Source organism: Crocuta crocuta, unplaced genomic scaffold (genome assembly GCF_008692635.1).
Source record: "Crocuta crocuta isolate KB4526 unplaced genomic scaffold, BGI_CrCroc_1.0 scaffold9, whole genome shotgun sequence".
Taxonomy (NCBI): domain Eukaryota; kingdom Metazoa; phylum Chordata; class Mammalia; order Carnivora; family Hyaenidae; genus Crocuta; species Crocuta crocuta.
The window spans coordinates 812335-836109 of NW_027551567.1; the positions used below are offsets into that span (position 1 = coordinate 812335).

At 36.7% G+C, this 23775-nt stretch overlaps 1 protein-coding gene across 2 annotated transcripts in view; it reads left to right on the forward strand.

The window, feature by feature from the left end:
• Positions 1–2801: 2801 nt before the first annotated feature.
• The window catches only part of MAP3K7 (mitogen-activated protein kinase kinase kinase 7), a 74480-nt gene continuing 53506 nt past the window's right edge, over positions 2802–23775 (forward strand). For both annotated transcript variants that reach the window (XM_077750253.1, XM_077750255.1), the window contains exons 1-5: positions 2802–3093; positions 17165–17275; positions 20220–20285; positions 20774–20819; positions 21904–22042. In XM_077750253.1, coding sequence (XP_077606379.1) covers positions 2974–3093; positions 17165–17275; positions 20220–20285; positions 20774–20819; positions 21904–22042 — 482 coding nt within the window. In that variant the 5' untranslated portion in view covers positions 2802–2973. The remainder of the gene's footprint in view (positions 3094–17164; positions 17276–20219; positions 20286–20773; positions 20820–21903; positions 22043–23775) is intronic.

Consider the following 23775-nt stretch of genomic DNA (forward strand, 5'->3'; position numbering starts at 1 on the left):
GGAATGCAAAGTAAAAACTGACATGAATTAAGATGGGTTTGGCAGCCCCTTTCCTCATTTCTCTGGGTTCAAACTGTAGTACTTAGGAATCTTTGATCACAAGTAACAAAAATACGACTTGACTCAGCTTAAATGAAAAATGGGAATTTACCACCTCACATAATTAAATCACATGAGAGGAGAAGAGAGGATTGGACCTTGGAGATGACTAGATCCAGACATGAACAGTGCTAGGACTTCAACAGAAGCTAGTGAAAAGGTGCCAGGCAGACCTCCTCACCAAACTCCACCCCAAAATAAAAAGCAGTCTGCAAGCAAATAAGAGAACTGACTTTAGACTAGTATCAATATTGTAAGACCAAATCAGTGCATAAAGTATAGAAGCATAAGTGAGATTTCAAAATCACTGTAGGATATCCACTTAGAAATGTATCCAACAAGGAGCACCTGGGTGACTCAGTTGGTTAAGCATCCGACTTCAGCTTAAGTCATGATCTCACAGTCAGAGAGTTCGAGCCCCACATTGGGTTCTGTGCTGACAGCCCAGAGCTTGGAGCCTGCTTCAGATTCTGTGTCTCCCTCTTTCTCTGCTCCTATCCCACTTGCTCTCTGTCTCTCAAAAATGAATAAACATTAAAAAAAATTTTTTTTTAAAGAAATGTATCCAACAAAAAAATGAAAGTATGTGTGTATGGGTGGATGAATAGATGGGCAAATACAGGATAATGCAAGGTAAAATGTTAATATTAGAATCTTGGTGTTAAGTATAGGTATTCACTGTAGAATTCTTTCAACTTTTTTTGTATGTTTGATATTTTTCCTAACAATATGTTGGGGATGGGGCAGGGTGGTGTGGGTGGGAATCAAGCAGAATAGCACCATGCTGTAATGATTAGTCCCTTGTCAGGAGGATTCTAATTCTAAACTGAAGGTACAGAAAACAGACCCTACACTCCAGGCAAAGGGAGAACTGGCAAAAGCTATTCATTCATCCAGAGCATATAACAAGTGTTACTTGAAATTCTACTTGGTAGCATCCACTGAATTAAGGTGTTAAAGAGAAATCAGTAATGACCTGTAGAATGATAGCATGATGTTAAGAGATGGCCATCCTAGTTTGTGAAATCAAGTAGAGAAATTACAGGTGAAAATGGTTATCTCACTGACTTAATCTGCTTCTACTTAGTTATTTGTGCACTAAGCATCATTTTAAATGTAGAAATAAAGCCCTGATTTCTCACTTGGACAAATGAGTAGATGATAATACCGTTTACAGAGATAGAAAATGCACATGGAAAAAGAGATCTGTGGTGGGTAACTTTTGCATTTCCTTTAGGAATCTTGAAGTTCAGGTGTTTGTTACACCTAAATAGAGATGAGAAAACAGGCTGGAAATACAGGACATATCTGAGCATCGGGAGAGATCGGCAGTTATCATAAAAGTGTTATCAAGACATTATATCATCCGGAGTGTATAGTGAGAAGAAACTTTTCTTTCATATCTATTCACCAAAATATCACTATTACTAAAACTACAAAAAAAAAAAGTGACCGATGTTTTTCAGTCCATAACTTAATTGCCAAATCCAAAGACCTTTGTGTGATCCCAAATGTGTTTAACTTACTTTTGTATGTCATTTATTGGGTTGGCTGGTCTTTAATTGGATAGTTCTCCTCCAGTGACACTCCAATTACCATTCCCCTCATTTTCTCTTTTCTGATTGTTCCTTTTCTGTCTGGTACAAAAGAGTCTTAGAACTTGACATTTACAGGCTTTCATCGTTGGTCGGTAAGCCTTCATTTCTAAATCCAGTTTTTCCAGTTAGGTTTCGGGTCAAACCGACTAAATAAAGCTTAATCAAAAGGTAGTTTAAAACTAAAAATTGGGTTGACAGTACAACACAGGCAACACTATCCATCATGGAGCTATGTTGGCTTAAGTTCTACTAGCTTTTGAGGTGCATAAATTTTTTTCATCTCTCTAAGCCTATTTTCCCATGACCTTAAAATGGCAGCCAAAATACTTAATTTGCAAGGATATTATTGATTACAATATAAATGTAAGCATCTAAGTGCTCCACACTCGATGCATACAATTAACACAATCCATAGCTTCAGATGAGTACGACAAATTATGGCAAGTTATAAATATCTACCTTACCTAATATTAACATCTGATCCTGAGCACTCAGTCTACATAGTGTAATTCAGGTTACATGCGCTGGCTCGCTCTGTATTCTTTCCCTTAGAATCTCTCATTGCGTCAGGGGCTGGCTCAAATTAACAGTAGCAACTCTTTCCTTCCATACACCGCATTGAGGGAAACATTTTCCACGGCTTCTTAAATGATTCACTTTAGCTTAGAGGTGAAAGTGAAAAGTAAGCTTCGTCACAAGAACACGGTCCAACTCTACCCCATCCGTCTGCCGGTCTCTGAGAAAAAAGGGAGCAGGGTCACAACAGTTTACGAAGCAGAGTTGAAACCTTAATTTTTAACTTTCCCGCTAGTCTCTGAACGACCAACTGCACTGGTACTCCGTCATGCTCCGCGCCACTTCCGTTTGCGCATTTTAATTACGTAAGCGCACCAGCTCTCGCGGTAATACCCGATGCTGAGGCCCCCCCCCCTTAATAANACAGCTCCAAGCTAGCCTCCCTCTCCCCCACCCCACCCCCAACTTGTCCTTCCTTTCCCAGTCTCAGTCACAAAATTCTTCCCTCCCCTTTCTTGAGCTCACAGTTCTCCTCCTGTTTCCGATTTTAGGCCGGAACCGGAAGTTAGGTGGGCGGGGCCCGGCGGCGGAAAACGCTGCGGAGCCGGAGCCGGGATTCGGCTGTGGCCGCTGTCCCTGTCCCCGCCACGGAGCGCCGTGGTTTCAGGCTGAAGGTCGGTCCGGAGGCGGGTGGGCGCGGGCCTCACCCGGAGTGTCCGGGTGGCAGCCTCCCCGGGCCCCCCGGGCTCCGCGAAGGATCATGTCTACAGCTTCTGCCGCTTCCTCCTCTTCCTCATCTTCGGCTGGTGAGATGATCGAAGCCCCCTCCCAAGTCCTCAACTTTGAAGAGATCGACTACAAGGAGATCGAAGTGGAAGAGGTAAGTGAGGCCTGGCATGGAGGCGCCGGTCTCTGCCTTGCCTGGCCCCGACTCTTAAGGTGTCTCCCCAACCCCTCTGATTTTAAGGGCCCCGCGGAGTCTACCCGGGAGCCTCCACCGAGGCTAGGTATAGAGGGGACTCTCTGTCTTCAAATGCTCTGGGAAAGCTTTCTTTTTTTCCTCACTTCGGCACTCTAGTTTGTCCTGATCCCTGGAAATCGGTCATCTCAAACACCAAGATGAACTGGTGACATGTTGTGGAGCACCAGTTCTTGTATATGTAAGTAGTAAATTCATCAAAGACTATGGTCGTTCTAGTGTTTCAGTTCACTAAGACTTGGTGTTCTTAAGGGCCAAAGTTTGTATTATGTTCGACTTCTAGCTCAGTGCCTGATACGTATTGGTAAATAAATAATATCATCAGGTCTAATAAAGTGTCCCCCTAAGTAATGGTTCTTAGTTTCGCCGATTCGATAGAGCAGTAGTCGTAATCTTAAGTATTCTGTCTTCAGTTGGACGAATTTGGGTAAGTTTTACGGTTAGTAATGTAGACTACAGTGAAAAGATGTTTCAAGTAGCATATTCCGAAGAGAAATAAATGATTGCTGTGACAACCACAATACAACACCAAACCAGAAATCGTTGTTAGAAAACCCAAATTCATTCTTTACTCTGTAATAAATTACTTTAGAGAAAGGTAGTAATATGCTTTTAATATATTGCTTCTTAAATATACATAATAGATTGGTTCTAAAATCATAATATTTAGAAAAGTAAAAACTATCTATTTTAAAGACACTTTAGAAAGTGTTGAAACTTTGGTTGAAAGTAATACTTATCATGGGTCACCTGGGTGGCTTAGTCGGTTAAGCAGTGGATTAAGCTTCCAACTTTTGCTCAGGACATTATATCATGGTTCCTGAGTTCAATCCCTGTCTGGGTTCTGCTCTGACAGTGTGAAGCCTGCTTCTAGATTCTCCCTCTCCTTTCTCTCACCCGCCCCTGTGCTCACTCTCACTCGCTCTCAAAAATCAACATTAAAAAGAAAATACTATCAGTTACCATTTATTCGTTTTTAAAATTTATTAAGTATTTCGCATTACATATGCCACAAAGAACACTGTGTCCTGTTACAGACTTTCAGTGAATTATCTCTACTTTAAAAATCCAAGCTAAAGTAGTCAGGTAATTCCCATTTAACAAATAAATTTTTATCTGTGCATGTTTTGGAAGAATAATGGATTCCGTAAGCATGTCTTTCTATTCTGTAAGGTATGTCATTTTACAAGGTAGCATAAACAAGGCCTCGGAGTTAGAAGGAGGTTCAGTATATCAGGTATATCGCTTACTAGCCATGTGATTTGGAGCAAACTTCCTAGCCCCTTTAAGCTTTATAGTTTCCTTAACTATAAAACAAGGATAATAATTTCTATTTAGTTTTACCTATATAACATCCTATTAGACAGTATAATCAAAATACCCAACAAAGTACCTGACACTAATGACTAGGCAACTGAATTCCAGAGAACAGTAACCTGCTTTAAGGTCACATGCTAAAAGAAGAAGGACCCATATTTTGAAAAGAGAAGGGAATTTATTTGTGTGTGGGTGGTTGTGTGCTTTCTATTGAGGCTATGGTAAATTCCTTTTTCAGAAGTGGATAGTTGATCCAGCTTTCATGGCTAACGTTCTTTTTTAAGAATAAAAATTCAGTGAGTCAGTATAAAAGAATTGCAGTTTTTAAATAAGCATTTACGTCTACTCTGTGGCAAACTGTTATGCTTGTAGACTACAAATTGTTATGTAATAATAACTTGTACTCATGGTCTACCAAATGCTTTCACAGACTTACATCATTTATTCTTACAACCTTCATTTTCTCAACTACTTTCTAAAGCATTGTACATTCTTCTTGGAAGAATGGAAGTTACTGAGGAGACATTCATAATTTTACTGCTATTCCCGGAAAGCCATTTAACTTCTGATTAGGCTTTTATGTTTCTAAACCTTCTTTTTTCAGTTTAGATATTGTTTCAACCTTTTTTAAGTATATTTAGGACACTCCTGAGGAGTAAATTTTTGTTTTCTGATGAAAATTTCTAATATTAGCAGGTTCTCTAGTTGAGTTTTCATTTTTTAATACCCAGTTTATTTTTACTTTAAAGATTGAATTGTGACCATTCTAATGTTGAAACTATTACATAATTCCCATTATATTCATTTGCGCACGTTAAAACAGTGTTACATAATCCAGAGTGCACTATAGGCATTCAGTAACTATTTCTTAACTTAGATTTTACTTTTGGTTAAAATCATAAATAAGAGAAGAAAGATAACGAGAAGCAAAAAGTATTTTATATTGCTTTTAGTATTTTATATAGTACAAATATATTGCCTATAAATAAAATCATATTCTGTATTTTCCAAGTAACAACGTAACTGAAGCAGCATTATATTGATTCACTTAGAAACTATGTAAGAAAACTGCTGCAACCACAGGCCAAATATGTAATCATTTAGTAGGTTTATATCTTTAAGGCATCAGCTGATTCTAATCCTTACATTCCTAGTTAGTGTGACACTTCCTAAATTCAGTTCAGTAGCAAATTATGTGAGACCTCAGCCTCAGAAACCTATGTAGATACATTTTTTTTAAAGTCACCTAGTTTTTACCATTCTGGGTCTGAGTGTAGAAAATGTTAGAATAAATTGTGAACCATGTACATTGAGGATAGGTTGAAAGAAGTGGTAAGAAACCGTGTGGTTTGCTAAAAAGTGTACTGGACTGGGTATTTAAAAACTGGATGCTATATTCATTCTACCATAATATATTTCAGTAACTTGGAGCAGGTAACCTCATTTTTCTGGGTCTGATTCTCATATGAATTGAAGGACTGAACATAGTCATTTAAGGTCTCTTCCAGTTCTAATATGAAAATACATTTATTCCAGTATTAATGCTCTGTTTCCACAGTAAGCTTCAAATGATCTCTTGTGGAATGTAGTTGGTAACCAACTAATCCTGGTTAGACAGGACAAATATCCCCATTTTACAGATGTTAACAAATGGTCACAGAGATTGATTTACTAGAAGCCTCGTGTCTAAGTAAATGGTAGAGCTGGGAATTGAATTTGAGATTTCTTACTCATGAATCACTTACTTTTTCTGCTAGATTTACGGTGTTACTTTAGTTCTTTCTGAAGCACTCTAACCAAACCTTCTTCTGAGAATGAAGAAACAAAATACTGATTTCCTTTGCAGTAGTTGGTCCTGTGTCTTTAATGAACATTCTCTTCTGTGCACAATACTACTAAGGTACTGTGAAAGATGAATAGAAGAATTCTAGGATTCTCTCCTTGAAATTTTTTATTATTGTGAAACTAGAATAAACAACAATTAATAATTACATTTTCAGAACCACTAATTTAAAACTATATAATGTAAACTGAGCACTGAAGCTATAGGGTTAATCACAGAACATTGTTGAATGGAAAATAATTTGAAAGTATATTTTGAATAAAGTTAGCATCACAGATTGGGAAAGGCACAAAGGTGAATTGTCTTTACAGTTCCACTGCCTAGAATTCTCTTCCCCCAAGAACTTCACATGGCTGGCTCCTCTCACCATTCAAGTCCCACCTCACATGTTTATTCCATAGGGAAATTTCCCCTGAGTGACTTAGATTTTGTCACTTCAATTATCCTTTGTGGCACTTACCAGTAAGCAAAATTGTGTATCCCGCAGCACAATGTAAGATGCCTTTTTCACACTTGTAACACCAATGTCTAGCACCTTGTTTTTCTATAAATATTTGTTGAATGAGTAAATGAAGTTAACACAGCATAATCATGAGGATTTAGTCTTCATCTAGTTCTTTTACATTGCATGTGATAAAACCAGAGGTTGCAGGGGCGCCTGGGTGGCTTAGTCGGTTAAGCGTCCGACTTTCGCTTGGGTCATGATCTCACGGTTCGTGGGTTCGAGCCCCGCGTCGGGCTCTGTGCTGACTGCCAGCTCAGAGCCTGGAGCCTATTTCAGAGTCTGTATCTCCCTCTCTCTCTGACCCTCCCCTGCTCACGCTGTCTCTCTCTCTCTCTCTCCTAGAAATAAATAAAACATTAAAAAAAAAAAAAACCAGAGGTTGCAGTAAGTTTGTGATTTAGCTAAGGCAGCATTTACACTAGAAATTGAATCTGATTCTCTCTCCAAATGTTGATCCCGTTATTATTATACCTAGCAAATACATTTGTTTAGCAGGGGTAAAAAATGCTGTAAAGGGTCAGGTGCTGTAAGTAAACCATGTATTGATGGGCTTTTTTACTAAAATGTAATGAAGACCCTATTTTGGCATGACTACTTTTTAAAAAGGAGATCCACAGTGTTGATCTCAAGTGTAGTAATATAAGCAAGGTACTTATAATCACTGCAGTATTTATATTTTCTTAAGCTTTATTATAGATACCCAAAGGTTTTGTTTTAAAGGGGAATCTAGAAAGAACTTTGGCAGTGATATTTTGTAGTTTTAGATATACGTGGGCAACTGATACTGGAGAAAAACCTTATTTATAATGTCTGCATAAATGGAGTCTGTAGATTAGTTATAATCAGTACTTAATTGTGGGATATCCAAAATTATTAATAAATTCTTCCATGTGAAACTTAATGATCATTGATTTCATTAGAAATCTTGAATTGTTACCACAATGAAGAGATAGCCACATGGTAACTTTCATATCATGCCTGTGTAGCTTAAATGATGACATGGGCATGTATTTGAAAGAAAGGCCTGCTAACTGGGTCAGATGTCTATGGCAGATTTTAAAAGACTACATGAAAATTCAAAAGTAGGTTGAATAATCAAAGCTTTACTTTTATGTTATCTAGTCTTGTCAGCAGATGGCAGTTCTACTCTGCCACAGTTTATTAATAGATATTGAAGTTCTAAGTTCTGAAATAGTTGGAGGCTCTAAGTTCTAACGAATAAATATATGATCTATGCTTGTTCTGTCATGTTCCAAATTTCTAGCCAGAGCAGTGGCATCATAGCCTGGGTCCATTCACATAGTCCACAGAGCAGGGCCAAACCAAAGTGACAACTATAGTCACTGAACTAAAAATAACATGAATTGGGGACAATTAAGAAGAATTATTTCATAGTAAATTAAGAATACAAGGGCATCCTTTTCCACTTAGTGTAGTTTAGGTGGGTTTTTTGTTTGTTGTTTGTTTGTTTTTAATAACATGACTTGGATTAAGGATAGTCTCCCATACTAAAGAAATTAGTTTCTTAAAGGAGTTGCTTTCTTTAAACACACACACAAAGTGAATTCTGGTTTTGATACTTGTGTTTTTTAATACTATTTATATGGAAATATTTTACACACTATCTTTTTTTGTTTAATTTTTATTTAAAAATTACATTTAAATATTCTTTAATATCTGAGATTAAAGTTATGGACCCCAAACCACTACACCACAGGGAGAAAGATGCACATCATAAGAGAATTAATCTAAGACCATTTTAATTTAGAAAACATTCATAAATTTAGAAGGAAATATTTCTAGATTGACTTCTCTTTTAAAACCAAAGTCCTCTTTGCATACCTCTGTTCTTCTATTTTTACAGATGAGGGATTGTGAAAAATATCTAATACTTATTTCTAGGTTCACTGTTTTGTATGGAAGCAAATGATGGGGTGATACTTACAGTTTGGATGTGTGCACTTTTTTACACTCTTGGTGAAAATTGATCTTTGGGGAAAGCAGTTAATTCAAAATAATTGTTAATGATAAGGTGTCAAAGAAAATACTGTTATTCAGATATGAATGCAATCCAAAAGGCATATTTGATTTAACTTGAATTAGAAATTTGGTAGTAAATAAAAAGTGACTTACTTTCCTTGTTTTTAGTTTGAATATGAGGTTTTTCATTGTTTACCTCAGTTGCCAATGTGTTTCTTTGCTCTTTATGTCCCTAGTTTCTGATAATCTACAATCTTTCAAGAAAAACATTGGGTTGCTCACAAGAATCCCCTTTTTCTTTCTTGATGCCCAGGATGGCATCCTAATTGCTCTGGAGAACTCTGATAAATAATATCCACAGCAGGTGAGGGGGTCTGTGTGATGGCTTCCACCAAAGTACCTTGTTTCATTGTTAATTATGTTTTTAATATAACGTAATGTTGTCATTCTCAAACCAGAATCATCTGGAGAGTTTGTTAAAACACAGATTGCTGGGCCCTGCCCTCAGACTTAATACTTCTGGGTTGGAACCTGGGGATTTATATTTTTCACAAATTTCCAGGTGATGCTGATGCTTTTGATCCAGAGACCACATTTTCAGAGCCATTGGATCAATGCTTTTGCTGTTTTTGCATTTTCTTTCTTCTTGGAAGTTTTCCCTTGGCTTCTTGAGATACTCTTCTGGTTTGCCTGCTACATTTCCAGTTTTTGCTGGTTCTTTCTTCTCTGTTTCTGTTCTAGATATAGGAGTTCAGAGCTAAGTTCTGGGGCCCTGTAATATTTTTTGGTAATCTCTCATCCAGTTGGTTGACAAGAAATAATCAACTAAATGCTGATGATTTGCCTGCCTGACTTCTCCTTGACTCATGTTTCTATTTTCTTTCTTGATATCTCCCCTTGGATATCTAATAGGCATCTTAAACTTTGTATGACTAAAGCAGAACTCTGTTATTAAAAAAAATCTGCTTGCTCTGTTCTTTGTTTTCCTTCATTAAACTGTTGTCTAATCTAGACATTATCCTTGATTCATCTCTTCCCCTCCTCCCATCCTGCCTACGTGTAGACCATCAGCAAGCTCTTCTGACCCTACCAATAAAACATATCCCAGATAGGCCCATTTTTCTGCACTGCCATCAGCCTTGTCCTCACAGCTACTCTTTCTTGCTTGGGCTGCCATAATAGCCTTCTGTCTGGTCTCTGTATATAGTCTAGCTTCCCTAAAATCCATTTTTCACATAAGAGCTAGAATTATTTTTTTAATGTAAAATCATATGACATCTTTCCTTCTTAAATTTTTCCTGTTGCTTCCCACTGCACTTAGACTGAAATCCAAACTCCTTTTCGTGATGCACAGAGTCATTCAGGATCTAGACTCTGCCTATCTCTCCAGCCTTATGTTGCATCACTCTTCTCCCGCGATGCACCGCCCACGCCAGACACTCCAAGTATTTCTCTAGGTCATCACTAAAATGTCATCTTTCTCAGTGTGGCTTTATAGGACTACTCTGTTTAAAATTAGGGTGGAGAGTAGTGCATACATGTGTCTATACACACATACACAAGATTTTGCTCCTTCTTAGCACAGTGGTTATTTACTAAAATATTACATGTTTTTTCTTTGTCTCTTTCCACAAGAATATAAGCAATAGAAACAAAAATTATGGTTTATTTTGTTCACTTCTGTATCTTGAGTGTCTAGGGTAGCACCTAATTACAGCAGGGGTTCAAATATTGTTGAATAGAGAATGAGAGTTTGTTTTCCCCTAGGGCCTTCACATCACTTGTTTCTTCTTTGGTTGGTTTCTTGTATCATTCAAATAATCAAGTTAGTAACCTCCTCAGAAGGCCTTCCCATACTATCCATCCCAAAGTTTCCACCAGTCTCTGTCCTGTCATCTCCTTTTTTGTTTTCTACATAGCATTTCGTTTTTGCAATCTGATATTCTTCTTATTCATCTCTTTGCATATTGACTGTCTTCCCCATCCCTTAATTGAAAACACATTCCATATAGGTCAGAACCTTTGTCTTATTTATTGCTATATCTCTGGTAACCTAAATGGTAGCTGAATATAGTAGACATTCAAAAACTACTGATTTAAGGAACAAACAAATGAAGTTCATTATTTTCTTGGCATGAGCCTTACCTTCACATCTTTAAAAGAAGAGCTTACCCATTTCTCCCTTGTGTACTGACCAGGCCTTCCCCTTTGACTTTCATTGATTCTCCAAAACAGCTGATCTCTGCATTTATCTCCCTGTATTTGAGCTGTCTACCATCCCACAGCCCGAGATGTAGGTTCCAACATTCTGCCCTACAACAGCCTCCTTCCTATAGTCCAAGAGACTCTAATTTCAGTTGTCTCCCTTTTCTCTTGGCAAGAGTTTTTTGTATCATTTCCATATTCTGATGGGAGAGAGAGACTCCCAAGCAGTCTCTGTGATATCACATGGAGCCTGATTCAGGGCTTGATCCCACAGACTGTGAGATCATGACCTGAACCAAAATCAAGAGTGGGATGCTTAGTCAACTAAGCCACCTAGGTGCCTCTCCCCTTGCATTCTTAATCATCTGTAGCTTCCCAGGTTGACTAAGCTGTGTGAGGCTACCCTCTCTTAAGGATCTCTTTGAGAAGTCGGAGGGATAAGTCCTTTCTGCCCTCAAATGCCTAAGCCTATCCTGAATCCCTAAGCCTATCCTTGAAGGGGATGAGGTGTTTCTTTAGCCACCATTATAGACTTACCTTTGGCTCACTTTAGTAAGTATTTAAAATTTTATTTAAGTACTGCTGTGTTGTCTTGAATTTTTTCTCTATCTCACTTTTATCCCAGGAAGGCAAAAGTCAGTTCTTTATTATTTTTTTGTTACTCTTAATATCTCTACATTTATGCCATTTGAAAAAATGGGAAGTCGTTTTTGTTTGTTTGTTTTTTGATACTTCAGTGTGATGATTTATAAGGAATATACATTTGGCCATCTGAATGACCAAACATACGGACACCTGTGTGGCTCTGTCGGTTAAGCATCCGACTTCAGCTCAGGTATGATCTCATGGCTTGTGAGTTCAAGCCCCATGTCGGGCCCTGTGCTGACAGCTCAGAGCCTGGCCCTACTACAGATTCTGTGTCTCCCCCTCTCTCTGCCCCTCCCCAACTCATACTTTGTCTCTCTCTCTCTCTCTCTCTCAAAAATAAACATTTTAAAAAATACAATTATAAAAAATGAATGACCAAACATGTATTTCTCCTATATATTTGGTCTTTGTCCACAGTTTCTCACTCATAGCTCCCAAAACTTTCACAATTTCCTAATGGAAAAAAGAAATAAAAATGACTCTCTCTCTCTATCTGTTGTTATGTTGAGGTTACTTTTTAACCCTACTACAGGATGGAGGCTAGTTACTAGGAGAACCCTACTTTGTGATTAGAGGGATGGAACTTTCAGTCCCATCCCCCTGACCTCCATAGAGGAGAAAGTAGAAAAGAGAGAGGCTGGAGGTCAGATCACTGGCCATTGACCAAAGATGTAGTCAGTCATACCTGTCTATGAAGCCTCCATAAAAACCCAAAAGGCCAGGGCTTGGAGAACTTCCAGGTTGGTGAACACATGGAAGTTCAGGAGTATGACTTGTCTGGAGAGGTCCTGGAAGCTCTGCACCCTTTCTGCATATCTTGCCCTCTGATTCTCTTCTATCTGGAAGTTCCTGGGTGATAGCCTTTTCTTATAAACTGGTAATCTAGTAAGAAGAATGTTTGAGTTTTGTGAGCCACTCTAGCAAATTAATTGAACCCAAGGAGGGAGTCAGTGGAACCTCCAATCTGTAAAAGTGACATGCTGGGCTTCTGACTGGCATCTGAAGTGGTGGAAGGAGGAACATCTTATAGACCTGAGCCTTTAACCTGCAAGATCTGATACTGTGTCTAGGTAGCTAGTGTCAGAGTTGAACTGAATTGTAGGACGTCCACCTGGTATCTGAGAATTGCTTTGGTGGTTTGGGGAAAAAACCCTTTCATTCATTGGAATTAGTGTTCAGAATCATTAGGAACACAGAAGTTTAATTCTTTAAGAATTGACTCTGCTTCTTTTTTTTTTATGTACTTATTTATTTTTTAATTTACATCTAAGTTAGCATATAGTACAATAATGATTTCAGGAGTAGAATCCAGTGATTTATCCCCTATGTATAACACCCTGTGCTTCTAACCTCACTCCTTTGAATTCAGTTTTTTGTTTTTTTTTATCTTGCATTTTCACTTTATGTGTACAACCTTGGGCATCTTGTACTTTCTTTACTATCATCATATATCTGTTGTTTCACCATACATATGAAATATCTTAAGGCCTTAACATGAGTGGAGGCTTCTTAAAGCCATTGGCTCTCTTACATAAATGTGCCTGTTTTATATTTCAGAGTGTTTCAAAATATTGCGCTTTCTTAAGTAAACAGAAGAAGGTTTATCACGTCCTCATTTGTATACATTTTGTTTCCATGATTTTAAGTTGAAAACTCAGTCAGCCATCATCTCAGCACTAGATGGCACTTGTGCATCACAACTAGTCATATAACACCTAACAGTTTTTGTGACGAGTGCATGATTTACAAATAGAATGTTTGGAATCCCTATGTGGACTTTCCTTAGAATAGGAAAATGAAACAGGAAGACACCTACTAAGTACCATCTGCTTTGTAAATACATGATTGTAGCATGTTTTGAATTCATAATCATTTCATTATCATATCAATAGGTAATCTGGTCTCCATTCATATCTTCTTAGTCTAATGTTGCTATAAAGTTGAAATCTGTTTTAGGACCTCTTTGCTATTCATCATGGTTAATTGTGAGAGAAATGAGTAGCCCAACTCTAAGCACTTACTATTTTATAGGATATAAGAAACTGCATGGCTTTGGCTTAATTATGAACCAGATAGATATTACTGAGGAAATTGTAAACATCTCCCCATTACTATTGAGAAAACAGAAGCTCAGAGATGTTAACCTACTCAGCATTAATAGCTAATAGGTAGAACCTTGATTCTATTGGATTTTAGAGCCCAGTCCCATTACTCTGATGATGCCAGGTTTAGCCAGTACCCATTCATGTTAAAATAACTGATGACTAGTGCAAATGGCTGGTTTCTTTCTCTTATGAGAGATACAACTCAACACCCAAAAAACAAAGAACCCAATTAAAAAATGGGCTAAAGACATGAACAGACATTTTTCCAAAGAAGACATGCAGATGGCCAACAGACACAGCAAAAGATGCTCTGTATCACTCATCATCAGGAAAATGCATGTCAAAACTATAATGACATATCACCTCACACCTGTCAGAATAGCTAAACTCAGAAAACAAGATACAGGGGTGCCTGGGTGGCTCAGTTGGTTAAGCATCCAACTTCGGCTCAGGTTATGATCTCGGTTTGTGGGTTCGAGCCCCATGTCAGGCTCTGCTGACAGCAAGCTCAGAGCCTCAAGCCTGTTTCAGATTCTGTGTCTCCCTCTCTCTCTGATCCTCCCCTGCTCGCTCGCTTGCGCTCGTGCTCGCTCTCTCTTTCTCTCTCTCTCAGAAATAAAAAAAGAGAAAGAAAGAAAACCAAGATACAAGTGTTGGCAAGGATGCGGAAAAAAAGGAACCCTAGTGCACTATTGATAGGAATGCAAACTGGTATAGCCACTGTAAAAAATAGTATGGAAGCTCCTTAAAAAGTTAAAAATAGAACTGCTCTGTGAGCCAGTAATTGCACTATACTGGGTATTTACCCCAAAAAGGGATACATGAACCTCTGTGTTTATTGCAGCGTTATCAAATATGGAATCAGCCCAAGTATCCATTGATAGATGAATGGATAAAGAAGATGTCACACACACATACACATGCACATGCACACACGGTGGACTATTACTCAGCCATGAAAAAGGATGAAATCTTGCCATTCACAACAACCTGTCAGAAAAAGACAGATACCATATGATTTAACTCATGTGGAATTTAAGAAACAAAGGGGGCACCCGGGTGGCTCACTTGGTTAAGCATCTGACATCAGCTCAGGTCATAAACTCAGTTTGTGAGTTCAAGCCCCTCATCAGGTTTGCTGCTGTCAGCACAGAGCCTGCTTCCAATCTTCTTTTCCTCTCTCTGTCTCTCTCTCTCTGTCTCTCTCCCTCTCTCTTTGTCTCTCTCCCTCCCTTCCTTCCCCACTTGTGCTTTCTTCTCAAAAATATATGGAACATTTTAAAAATTAAAAAAAAACAAAAAACCAATAAGGAGCAAAGGGGAAAAAAAAGAAAAAGCAAGAGAGCAAACTGATGGTTACCAGAGGAGAGGTGAGTTTGTGAAGGGGATTAAATAATACACTTATCATGATGAGCACTTGTACACTTGAAGTTAATGTAACACCGTATGTTAACTATATTGGAATTAAAATTGAAAACAATTAAAAAAATACTTAGAGATGACAAAATAAAATAGAATGGAAACATTCAATAAATGTTAACCATTTGAGTGGTTTTATGCATTATGTAACATGAGAAATGTCCATACTGTTTTGTGTAATGTATGAAATAGAATTTGAGCTATTGCTAGCTCATACATCCCCATTTACAGCTCCTGTTCTCGTGGTTATTATTAGCACTTGCTTCTTACTCTAAAAAGAGTTCTGATATAACTAATTATCTGATCACCCTAGCTATAGCCAACTTTGTTACAGAAGAGCTTGTGCTCATGGATTTGTTCTTGTAAGTTTGTCTAAAGTGAAAACTCCTTGGGGCGCCTGGGTTGCTCAATTGGTTAAGTGTCCGACTTTGGCCTGGGTCATGATCTCATGAGCCGTGGGTTTGAGCCCTATGTAGGGCTCTGTATTGACAGCTCAGAACCTGGAGACTGCTTCAGATTCTAGGTCTCCTCTCTCTCTGCCCCTCTATTCTGGCATAGAATAGAGTTGTATGTGTACGTGTTAGGATCCCTCACCTTCTGGTGTTAACCTCTCTGGCATCAAACTGTACTTGATTTTTACTAATATAATCTTGAGCAAGTTAGTTTACTTCTTAAAAGCTAGGTGCTTTATGTATAAAATAAGAATAACATTAGTACCTGCCTCCTATGGTTGTGTAAATGAGGTAATGTAGGAAAGCAGTACATAGAAAGTGGATCATAAATGAGAGATGTACAGACAGGTAGATATTTCACTTAAAGAAAAAGCATTGACACAAAGTACTTAGATACATTGAAAGCTGAAAAATTGGAGTAGATGGCACTTAACTAAGGTCCTTTAAAATGATAAAATCTTAACAAGTTTCAAAAGCTATTCTTCTGTTTTTATATTATGGCAATTTTCAAACATTTGTAAAAGTAAAACAAATAGCATGAGAGACTAATGAATCCATGTGATACCTATCAGTTAGCTATCAACAATAATAAAATTCGTGGCCAATTTTTATAACTTAAAAAAAAACTTTAATGAGATATTTTACATATTATACAATTCACCCATTTGAAGTATTCAGTCATTTATACAAATCTGCCAAGTTATGTCACCATCATTATCAATCAGTTTTCAAACATTTTCACCCTTGGCAATATTCCTCCTACCAATTTACAGTTAATCCCAATTTTTACTTTCAGTTCTAGGCAACCACTGATCCACTTTCTATCTCTATGGATTTACTTTTTCTGAACATTTTATATAGTGAAATCATCGCATGTGGTCTCTTGTGTTTAGCTTCTTTCATTTAGCACAGTAATTTTGAGGTTCATCCATGTTGTAGCATTTATCCATCAGCAGTTCATTTCTTTCTCTTGATAAGTGTATTCCATTGTGTAGGTAATACTATGTTTTGTCTACCTTCACAGTGACCAGTCTTTTATCATCTGTATTTTTATCCTTTTCCCTCTGTTTCATACCCCTTCTGAATTATTCAAAAGCTATTTTTAATTTCATAAATATGATAGCTTAAAAATTGATTATATGTCCTGCTTTTTATTTTTCTTTTCCAAAACCATCTTCTCTCCTCTCATTCATCTTGTCTGTTTTCTTTTTCTTTTTTGTTTTTTTTCTTGTTCCAGGAGTCTTTTTTATTGTTTTGGTTTTACTTGACAATGAAGAGCTGTCTACACCATAAACTTTCAAAAGATAGAGACAAGTTCATTATTTTCTCACTTCATGAAATTTCATACATGCTCAGTAGAAAATCCAGAGAGTGATGATTTCTAAAATCTTTAATAAATCTTTCAACTCAGTTTCAGTGTTATATGTTGGGCTGGATCTATTTATTTCTGATTCTCATGGGTGTTTTTGTATGTTTTGTTGCTTTTGTTTTAACTCAGGTTGTTGGAAGAGGAGCCTTTGGAGTAGTCTGCAAAGCTAAGTGGAGAGCAAAAGATGTTGCTATTAAACAAATAGAAAGTGAATCTGAGAGGAAAGCTTTTATTGTAGAGGTAAGTTGAGATGTTATTTCCATTATGTAATTCTTTACCTAAGATACTCTATGAATTTAATATTATGAAAAAAGTTGTTTCTCGGTTGTCACTTCTGTGTATACTTGAACCTCAGCAATTTGGTAGAACCAAAGATAATGCCATAGAAATATTTTTCATTCACACTCTTAATTTTGATTAAAAACTGAGGGAAGAGACTCTTAACTACATAAATGAATCATCCCTGTATTAAAATATAGTCTCATCCGTGTAATTCAGATCTATTTCAGGGCACAGAATTTAAATTTTAAAATAGAAAAGAAATGATATTTTCTCCCATTATCTAGAATTAAGGGAAATTTTATGCATTCATTTTTGACTGAATATTTTTAGAAATTCAAATGAGATCATTTTACAGGGAAATGATTTCAAATTTGATTATTTCACATTTAGCATGAAAATCTACACTATTCTCTTACAGATTTGATGATGAAGGAGAATTCAGTAATTGAGATTATGCTCTTGTCAGATTTATTCTTTATTAATTTTGTACTGTTTTGTATATTAGATTATAATAGTTCATTAAATCAGGGGTGGCTCAATTGGTGAAGGGTCTGATTTCTGCCCAGGTCATGATCTCATGGTTTGTGGGTTAGAGCCCCACGTCAGGCTTTGAGCTGTTCTCGCAGAGCCTGCTTGGATTCTTTCTCTGTCTGACCCTCTCCAACTCTTGTGCACAGCTCTCTTCTGCCTCTCTCTCTCTCTCTCTCTCTCTCTCTCTCTCTCAAAAATAAACTTAAAAAAAAAAATCCGTGGTTTTACCACTTTTTAACCTTATTGGCCAATGAATAAATGGTCTTTATCTTACAAACCTTTCTAAATTTATGTTTGTGATTGTATTTAATTATAATTTCAAAATATACTTTATGATATTTTTAAACGTATAACATGGAGAATGAGAATCTAGTTGGGATATGATGAAGTGGATTTTTGTAAATTGAATGAGTTGGCAAATGCTGATAGTTGGGGTCATCATGAAGAAAACATGATCTCTAGTAGTATGCTCCAAGAGTCTGGCTTCAGCCTTGCCTTACTCATGATTTTTGTTTATGGTTTGGATAAGGTCTAAAAGTGCATTGGCACTTTCACAAAATTGGGTAAAAGCATATGTGTTAAACACCAAGAATCAAGACTCAAAGATTACAATAGTTTGGATAAAAAAATTTTTTTATCAAGATTATATATACATGTAATTCAAATAGTCCTCCACATATTCTTATTTTGAAATTTTTTAGCCCCTTTACCCCCTCCCATCAGATTTTTTGCTTCTCAGAGGCAACTACTTTGAGCTCATTCCTAACTTTGGTTTGGTATCCCCCAATCCAGAGACTCTTTGTTATATCAAAGAAACAACCTCTAATCTTTGGAATGATAAAGAGGCAGTCACTAAGCTGTTTGAAGTCAGGAAGGGAGGGAATCTTTGGTCTACCTTTCAACCAGTCTCTCTGTTATACTGTCCCTTTCAACCAGTCCCTTTATAACCTTATTTGCATAGGGACCTGGTACTACCACCACTCCCAACCCTTTGGACATTTTATGAGATAAATCTCACAGCTTCTCATTTTTTATCTTTTCTTTCTTCTTCTTTTTTTTTTTTTTAGATCTGCTATGCCCATTACTGCTGATTATATGCTTTCCAACTTCAAAAATGTGTGTTGTCTTCTCATTTCATATTCTCTTTATGCTTCTGAGTATCTTGAAAAAATGCCTTTAATGTCTAAGTGGGATTTGGGGAGGGAGCTGGAATAAATGCTTACATAATCTGCTATCTGAAGCTCAGTGCTGAACCTTAAGAAGATGAAATACAATAAATATGTATTTATAATAAATGAATGTAATAAATAGTGAAATTAATTCTTGTGTTAGGACTGAAAATACACAAATGTTGACTGTAGAAAAATACAGCTTTCTAGTAGCATACAGTGAAAAGATTTGTCTTGTTGGACTTCATATGAGCCAGCAGTATAATGTAAATAATAAGAAGAGGAAGAGGAGGGAAAAGACAGAAAAGAGAGGAGAAGAATGAAAGTAAGATGCAGTTTTGAGGGACACATAAGCAGATGTTTGAGATGTAGAGCCAGAGAAACAGTATAGCCAAGCCTCTCACTGACTTCAGTGTGATTCATTGGATTGGGGAGGAGTAAAGCTAGAAGTAGGGAGAACCGCTAGAAGAACACATAGCAATTACTGCAGCAGTTCATGTTACTAAGGCAATGGTAGTGGGAATGCAGAGGAGGGAATTAATTCAAGAAGTAGAAGAAGGCAGTAAGACAGTACGCATAGCACAAGAGTGCAGATTTTAAGTCAGATAAACCAAAGTTCAAACCCTGGCTATACCACTTCCTAGCTGAAGGATATTTAGCAGCTCACTTAACCTTCTCTGAGCTCTATCTTAAAGGTCCCCCTTCTTTTAAGGTAGAAATGACAATACCTACCTTGCAGAGTTGTGAGAATTATATGGTATCTATAAAGTACCTCCCTCAGGGCCCAACACAGAGTAGATAGACTATTCAGCCATAGTTATAAAGATGATGACAGTGACATGGCTTCTTACGGCTTCAGTAACTCAGCTCAGTGCTATGTCTGGGATGGTGTCCTAACATTTCTTGGCAAAGTTTATTCTTATTTGTACTTACCGTGACTTGTTCATAACTCCTGTTACAGCACTTTGCACGTTACCTTAATTATCTGTTTATATGTTCATCTCTCAACTAAAGTGTGAGAGCTCTAGGGCAGGAAATCTTTGCCATCCTGGGCAGGCATTTATGACCACAGTGCCTGCTTACATAGTGAATAATGATTGTTGAATGATTAATATTTTGTACAATCATGAAATTATAATGATGCTGTAAAATCAGTTTCTCTTAAGTTAGCACCTTTTAAAAGAAACCTTAATTTGTTACAGCTTCGACAGTTATCCCGTGTGAATCATCCTAATATTGTAAAGCTATATGGAGCCTGCTTGAATCCAGTAAGTTTGTCACTTTTTCATTGTCACCCATCTATAAGCACTGACATGGTAAATGTTTACAGGGATGTAGTTCATGAAGCTATTTTGATCTGTTAGATTATTTCAAGAAAATTGCACTTCATGTATTTGTTTCTAGTCTTTTAACAACACAGTATATTGGAGGAGTTATGTTAGGTGGTCTCATGCAGTAACCTCATCCTCTTATGAGGTTTATAACATCCTGTGACAGCATCTACTTGGCACTGGAGAAAGTTCTCAGAGATCTTGTGATTATGTGTTTACATCATCTCCACTCTTAGACAGTGGTCCCTTGTATATAAGACAAAGTCTTAGGTCCCCTTTTCTTTCCTTTAATACAAATCATATTAGAGACCAAAAGAATAATTTTTAATGCATTTATAAAATTAAAGATTAAACTGAACCACCTTTCCTGAGTCACCTAAGATGCCACAGCACTGCAGTTAATTATTCTGACATGTTTCTTTTAGGTGTGTCTTGTGATGGAATATGCTGAAGGGGGCTCTTTATATAATGGTGAGTGCCATTAGACCTGTCTTTCTCTGGTAGAATAAAACCATTGAAGAGATCTTCGTATACGATTTACCCTCAGAATCCCAAAAGGAAGTAATTTTAAAAAAATCTGCTGAAGATTAGAAATGAAAAAGATGAAATGCTACAGCATTAGTATGTGGAATTTAGAAGTCTCAGTGTATCAATCTTTTCAATTGATGATACTTTTCATAATACTAAAAGCATTTAAGTAAGGTAAAATTGCTTTTTAAACGGATTTTAAAATATCTTTATCCTTTTAATGTTTAACTTTTTGCCCTCTCTTAGCTTTGAGCCTCTCATTTGAGAACTCTTTTACCATACTTCCATTTCATTCTGCATAATTTGCTCTCTTTAGAAAAATAAAATTGTGAAAACTCACTTCACAGAACATTTTAATTGTAACAATGAATGACACTGTGTCATTTAGTTATTTTTATAGAACAGAGCTAACTTTTTCACTTCTGCAAAACACCAGCCATAGAATAAATATATTGTTGCATTTATATAAAATAAATTGTTGCATTTTATTTTTTAAATTAATATTTTATTTAAACCTTTATTTATATTTACTGCCCATGTGTTCATCGTTGTTAATGGGTATCTCATACTCCATTATTTTATTTAGTTGAACTGTTTCTAGTTTTTACCTGTTGTAGAAAGCATAATTGTAAACATCTTGATACAGATTGTTTAATTTCCTTCTGCACTACTTCTCTATATCTCTCTTACAGTAGTATGCCATCATATTTTTTACAATTTATATTAGTGTCGGAAAGATAGTATCTATCAATGTAGAAAAGTGGTAATATGTATTGATTTTGCTAGATAGAGTGTATATATAACCTTTACTAGAAGTACTGTTAGATTTTAGATACTTAAGTGGTATTTATCCATTTGAAATTTTTAGATATTTCTATCTTTATATTTAGAAAATAATTAAAAGCAGGATTGATGGGAACATATATAGAAAAAGACCTGGTCATGTGTTCCGATAGTGCTTCCATTCATCTTGTGTCTTTTGTAATATGCAATAAAGTTCTTTTTAGTTTGTGCCTTTCTTTTGCAGTGCTGCATGGGGCTGAACCATTGCCATATTACACTGCTGCCCACGCAATGAGTTGGTGTTTACAGTGTTCCCAAGGAGTGGCTTATCTTCACAGCATGCAACCCAAAGCTCTAATTCACAGGGACCTGAAACCACCAAAGTAAGTTCTAATAGTGTGCTGTCTCGCTCTATTTCTTTCTCTCCATTACCCCACCAACTTCGTGATTCAAGCTCATTGTTGCACATGATTTTCTCTTTTTTCTTCCCTTTGGCTTGTTTGAGAGTGTTTATTTTTAACTCATCTTCATTTTTTAGTTATTTATCTAAGCTTTCATTTTAAAATGTCTTTAGTAGGATTTTAATTTTAGTTGAATTTTTATTTTTAATAATTCTTGCTATGAATTAGCATACTTCGAGAATTGGTTAGCTTTTTTATTTTGTGCCAGCTGTGTATATCATTGCCCCTAGACAGTTCCCTGAGATTAGAGATAAGTGTTTCTTGTTCCCCACTGTATCCCTAACAGCAAGCATAGTGTCCACACATAGTAGACATTTTACACAAATTTACAAAATGGTTATTATTTGTCCTTTTAGAGGAAGGCAAAAAAAAGTTTCTGGCATCTGGGTAGAAATTGAAAATACTCTGGATTTCTCCATATTTAGGATCCTAGGAAATTAAAAATCCTTCTGGATTTCCCCATATTGAGGATCCTAGGATCACAATTCCCTGAATAAATATTTTAAAGGCTGAAACTTTGGGGTGGGGTGGGGGTTATGTATATAGGTATTCGGTTAAAGAAAACATACATGTGGTATTGTCCCCTGTTCTCTCTGATATTTTTTCTTCTTTATCCACTTGTGACAGAGTAAAAAAGTCTCAACATGCTGTCCTTTCTTCCCCCCAACCCAACAACTACCACATCAGTCCTCATATAAGAGGTTTCCCCTAGGAAATCAGTTTCAAGTATTCCGTTCTCTTGATGCAGGTTTAAAGCATTAAAGTGCCCCTTCTGAGTACAACTTGTCACTCTCTTGTCTAATCAGATACATTCTACGTAGGTTTCAGCTCTTGGAATCACTTGTTCTCACTAGTGTACCTTATTTCTACTCCCAGGCTTAAACTGATTTCTCTTTACCCAGATCCCTGGTCAAATAATGTTTAAGACCCAGATTCATGACACTTTTGTTTTTTTAACTTGACTCCTGAGGCTATTACCTTCGCTACCTGTCTTGGCTAGTGAAGAAGAAATTACTTTGTCTCTTTTTTTTTTTTCTGTTTATGAAGATTAATCCCCTTTTTCCTCTCTTAATTAACAAACAGCTGAATTATCTAAACAGACTCCTGAGAATCATAGCTCTTATCTAGCAACAAATTGACTAATAATTCATAGGATACGGACAAGCATCAGCTCAGGAGCCAGAAACCATCAGATGAAACTTCCAAAAATATCCCTTTTCTTCTATTAGGGCATTTTTTGGCTTTGGAATAACAACAATATACATGAAAATATCTTGCAAAAGTAAGTCCTTTCAGTTTTCTAATATCTTTTCTATTCCATAATTATACAACTTAAGTGACTGCCTTCATTCTCCATCTACCCATACCCCATGAATCCATAAATGTTAGGTGTATTTAACCAACCTACCTAGACTGAATATGTCCTACTAAAGTCATTTGTATATAGGAACTTTTCCTTTTGCCTTAAATACCATCAATATACTTGCAAAAAGCCTGGCCTAGGTCGTTCACTCCTCTTGGTCATCCTTCTGATTGTACTTATCCTATAATACTCCAGATTGTCTTTGGGGCACTCAGTGCACCAGTTGGGCTTTAGAGTTAGAATTGATTTTTCAGAACGTACCGTGGAAAAGAAAATTCTTTGGAATGGCTAT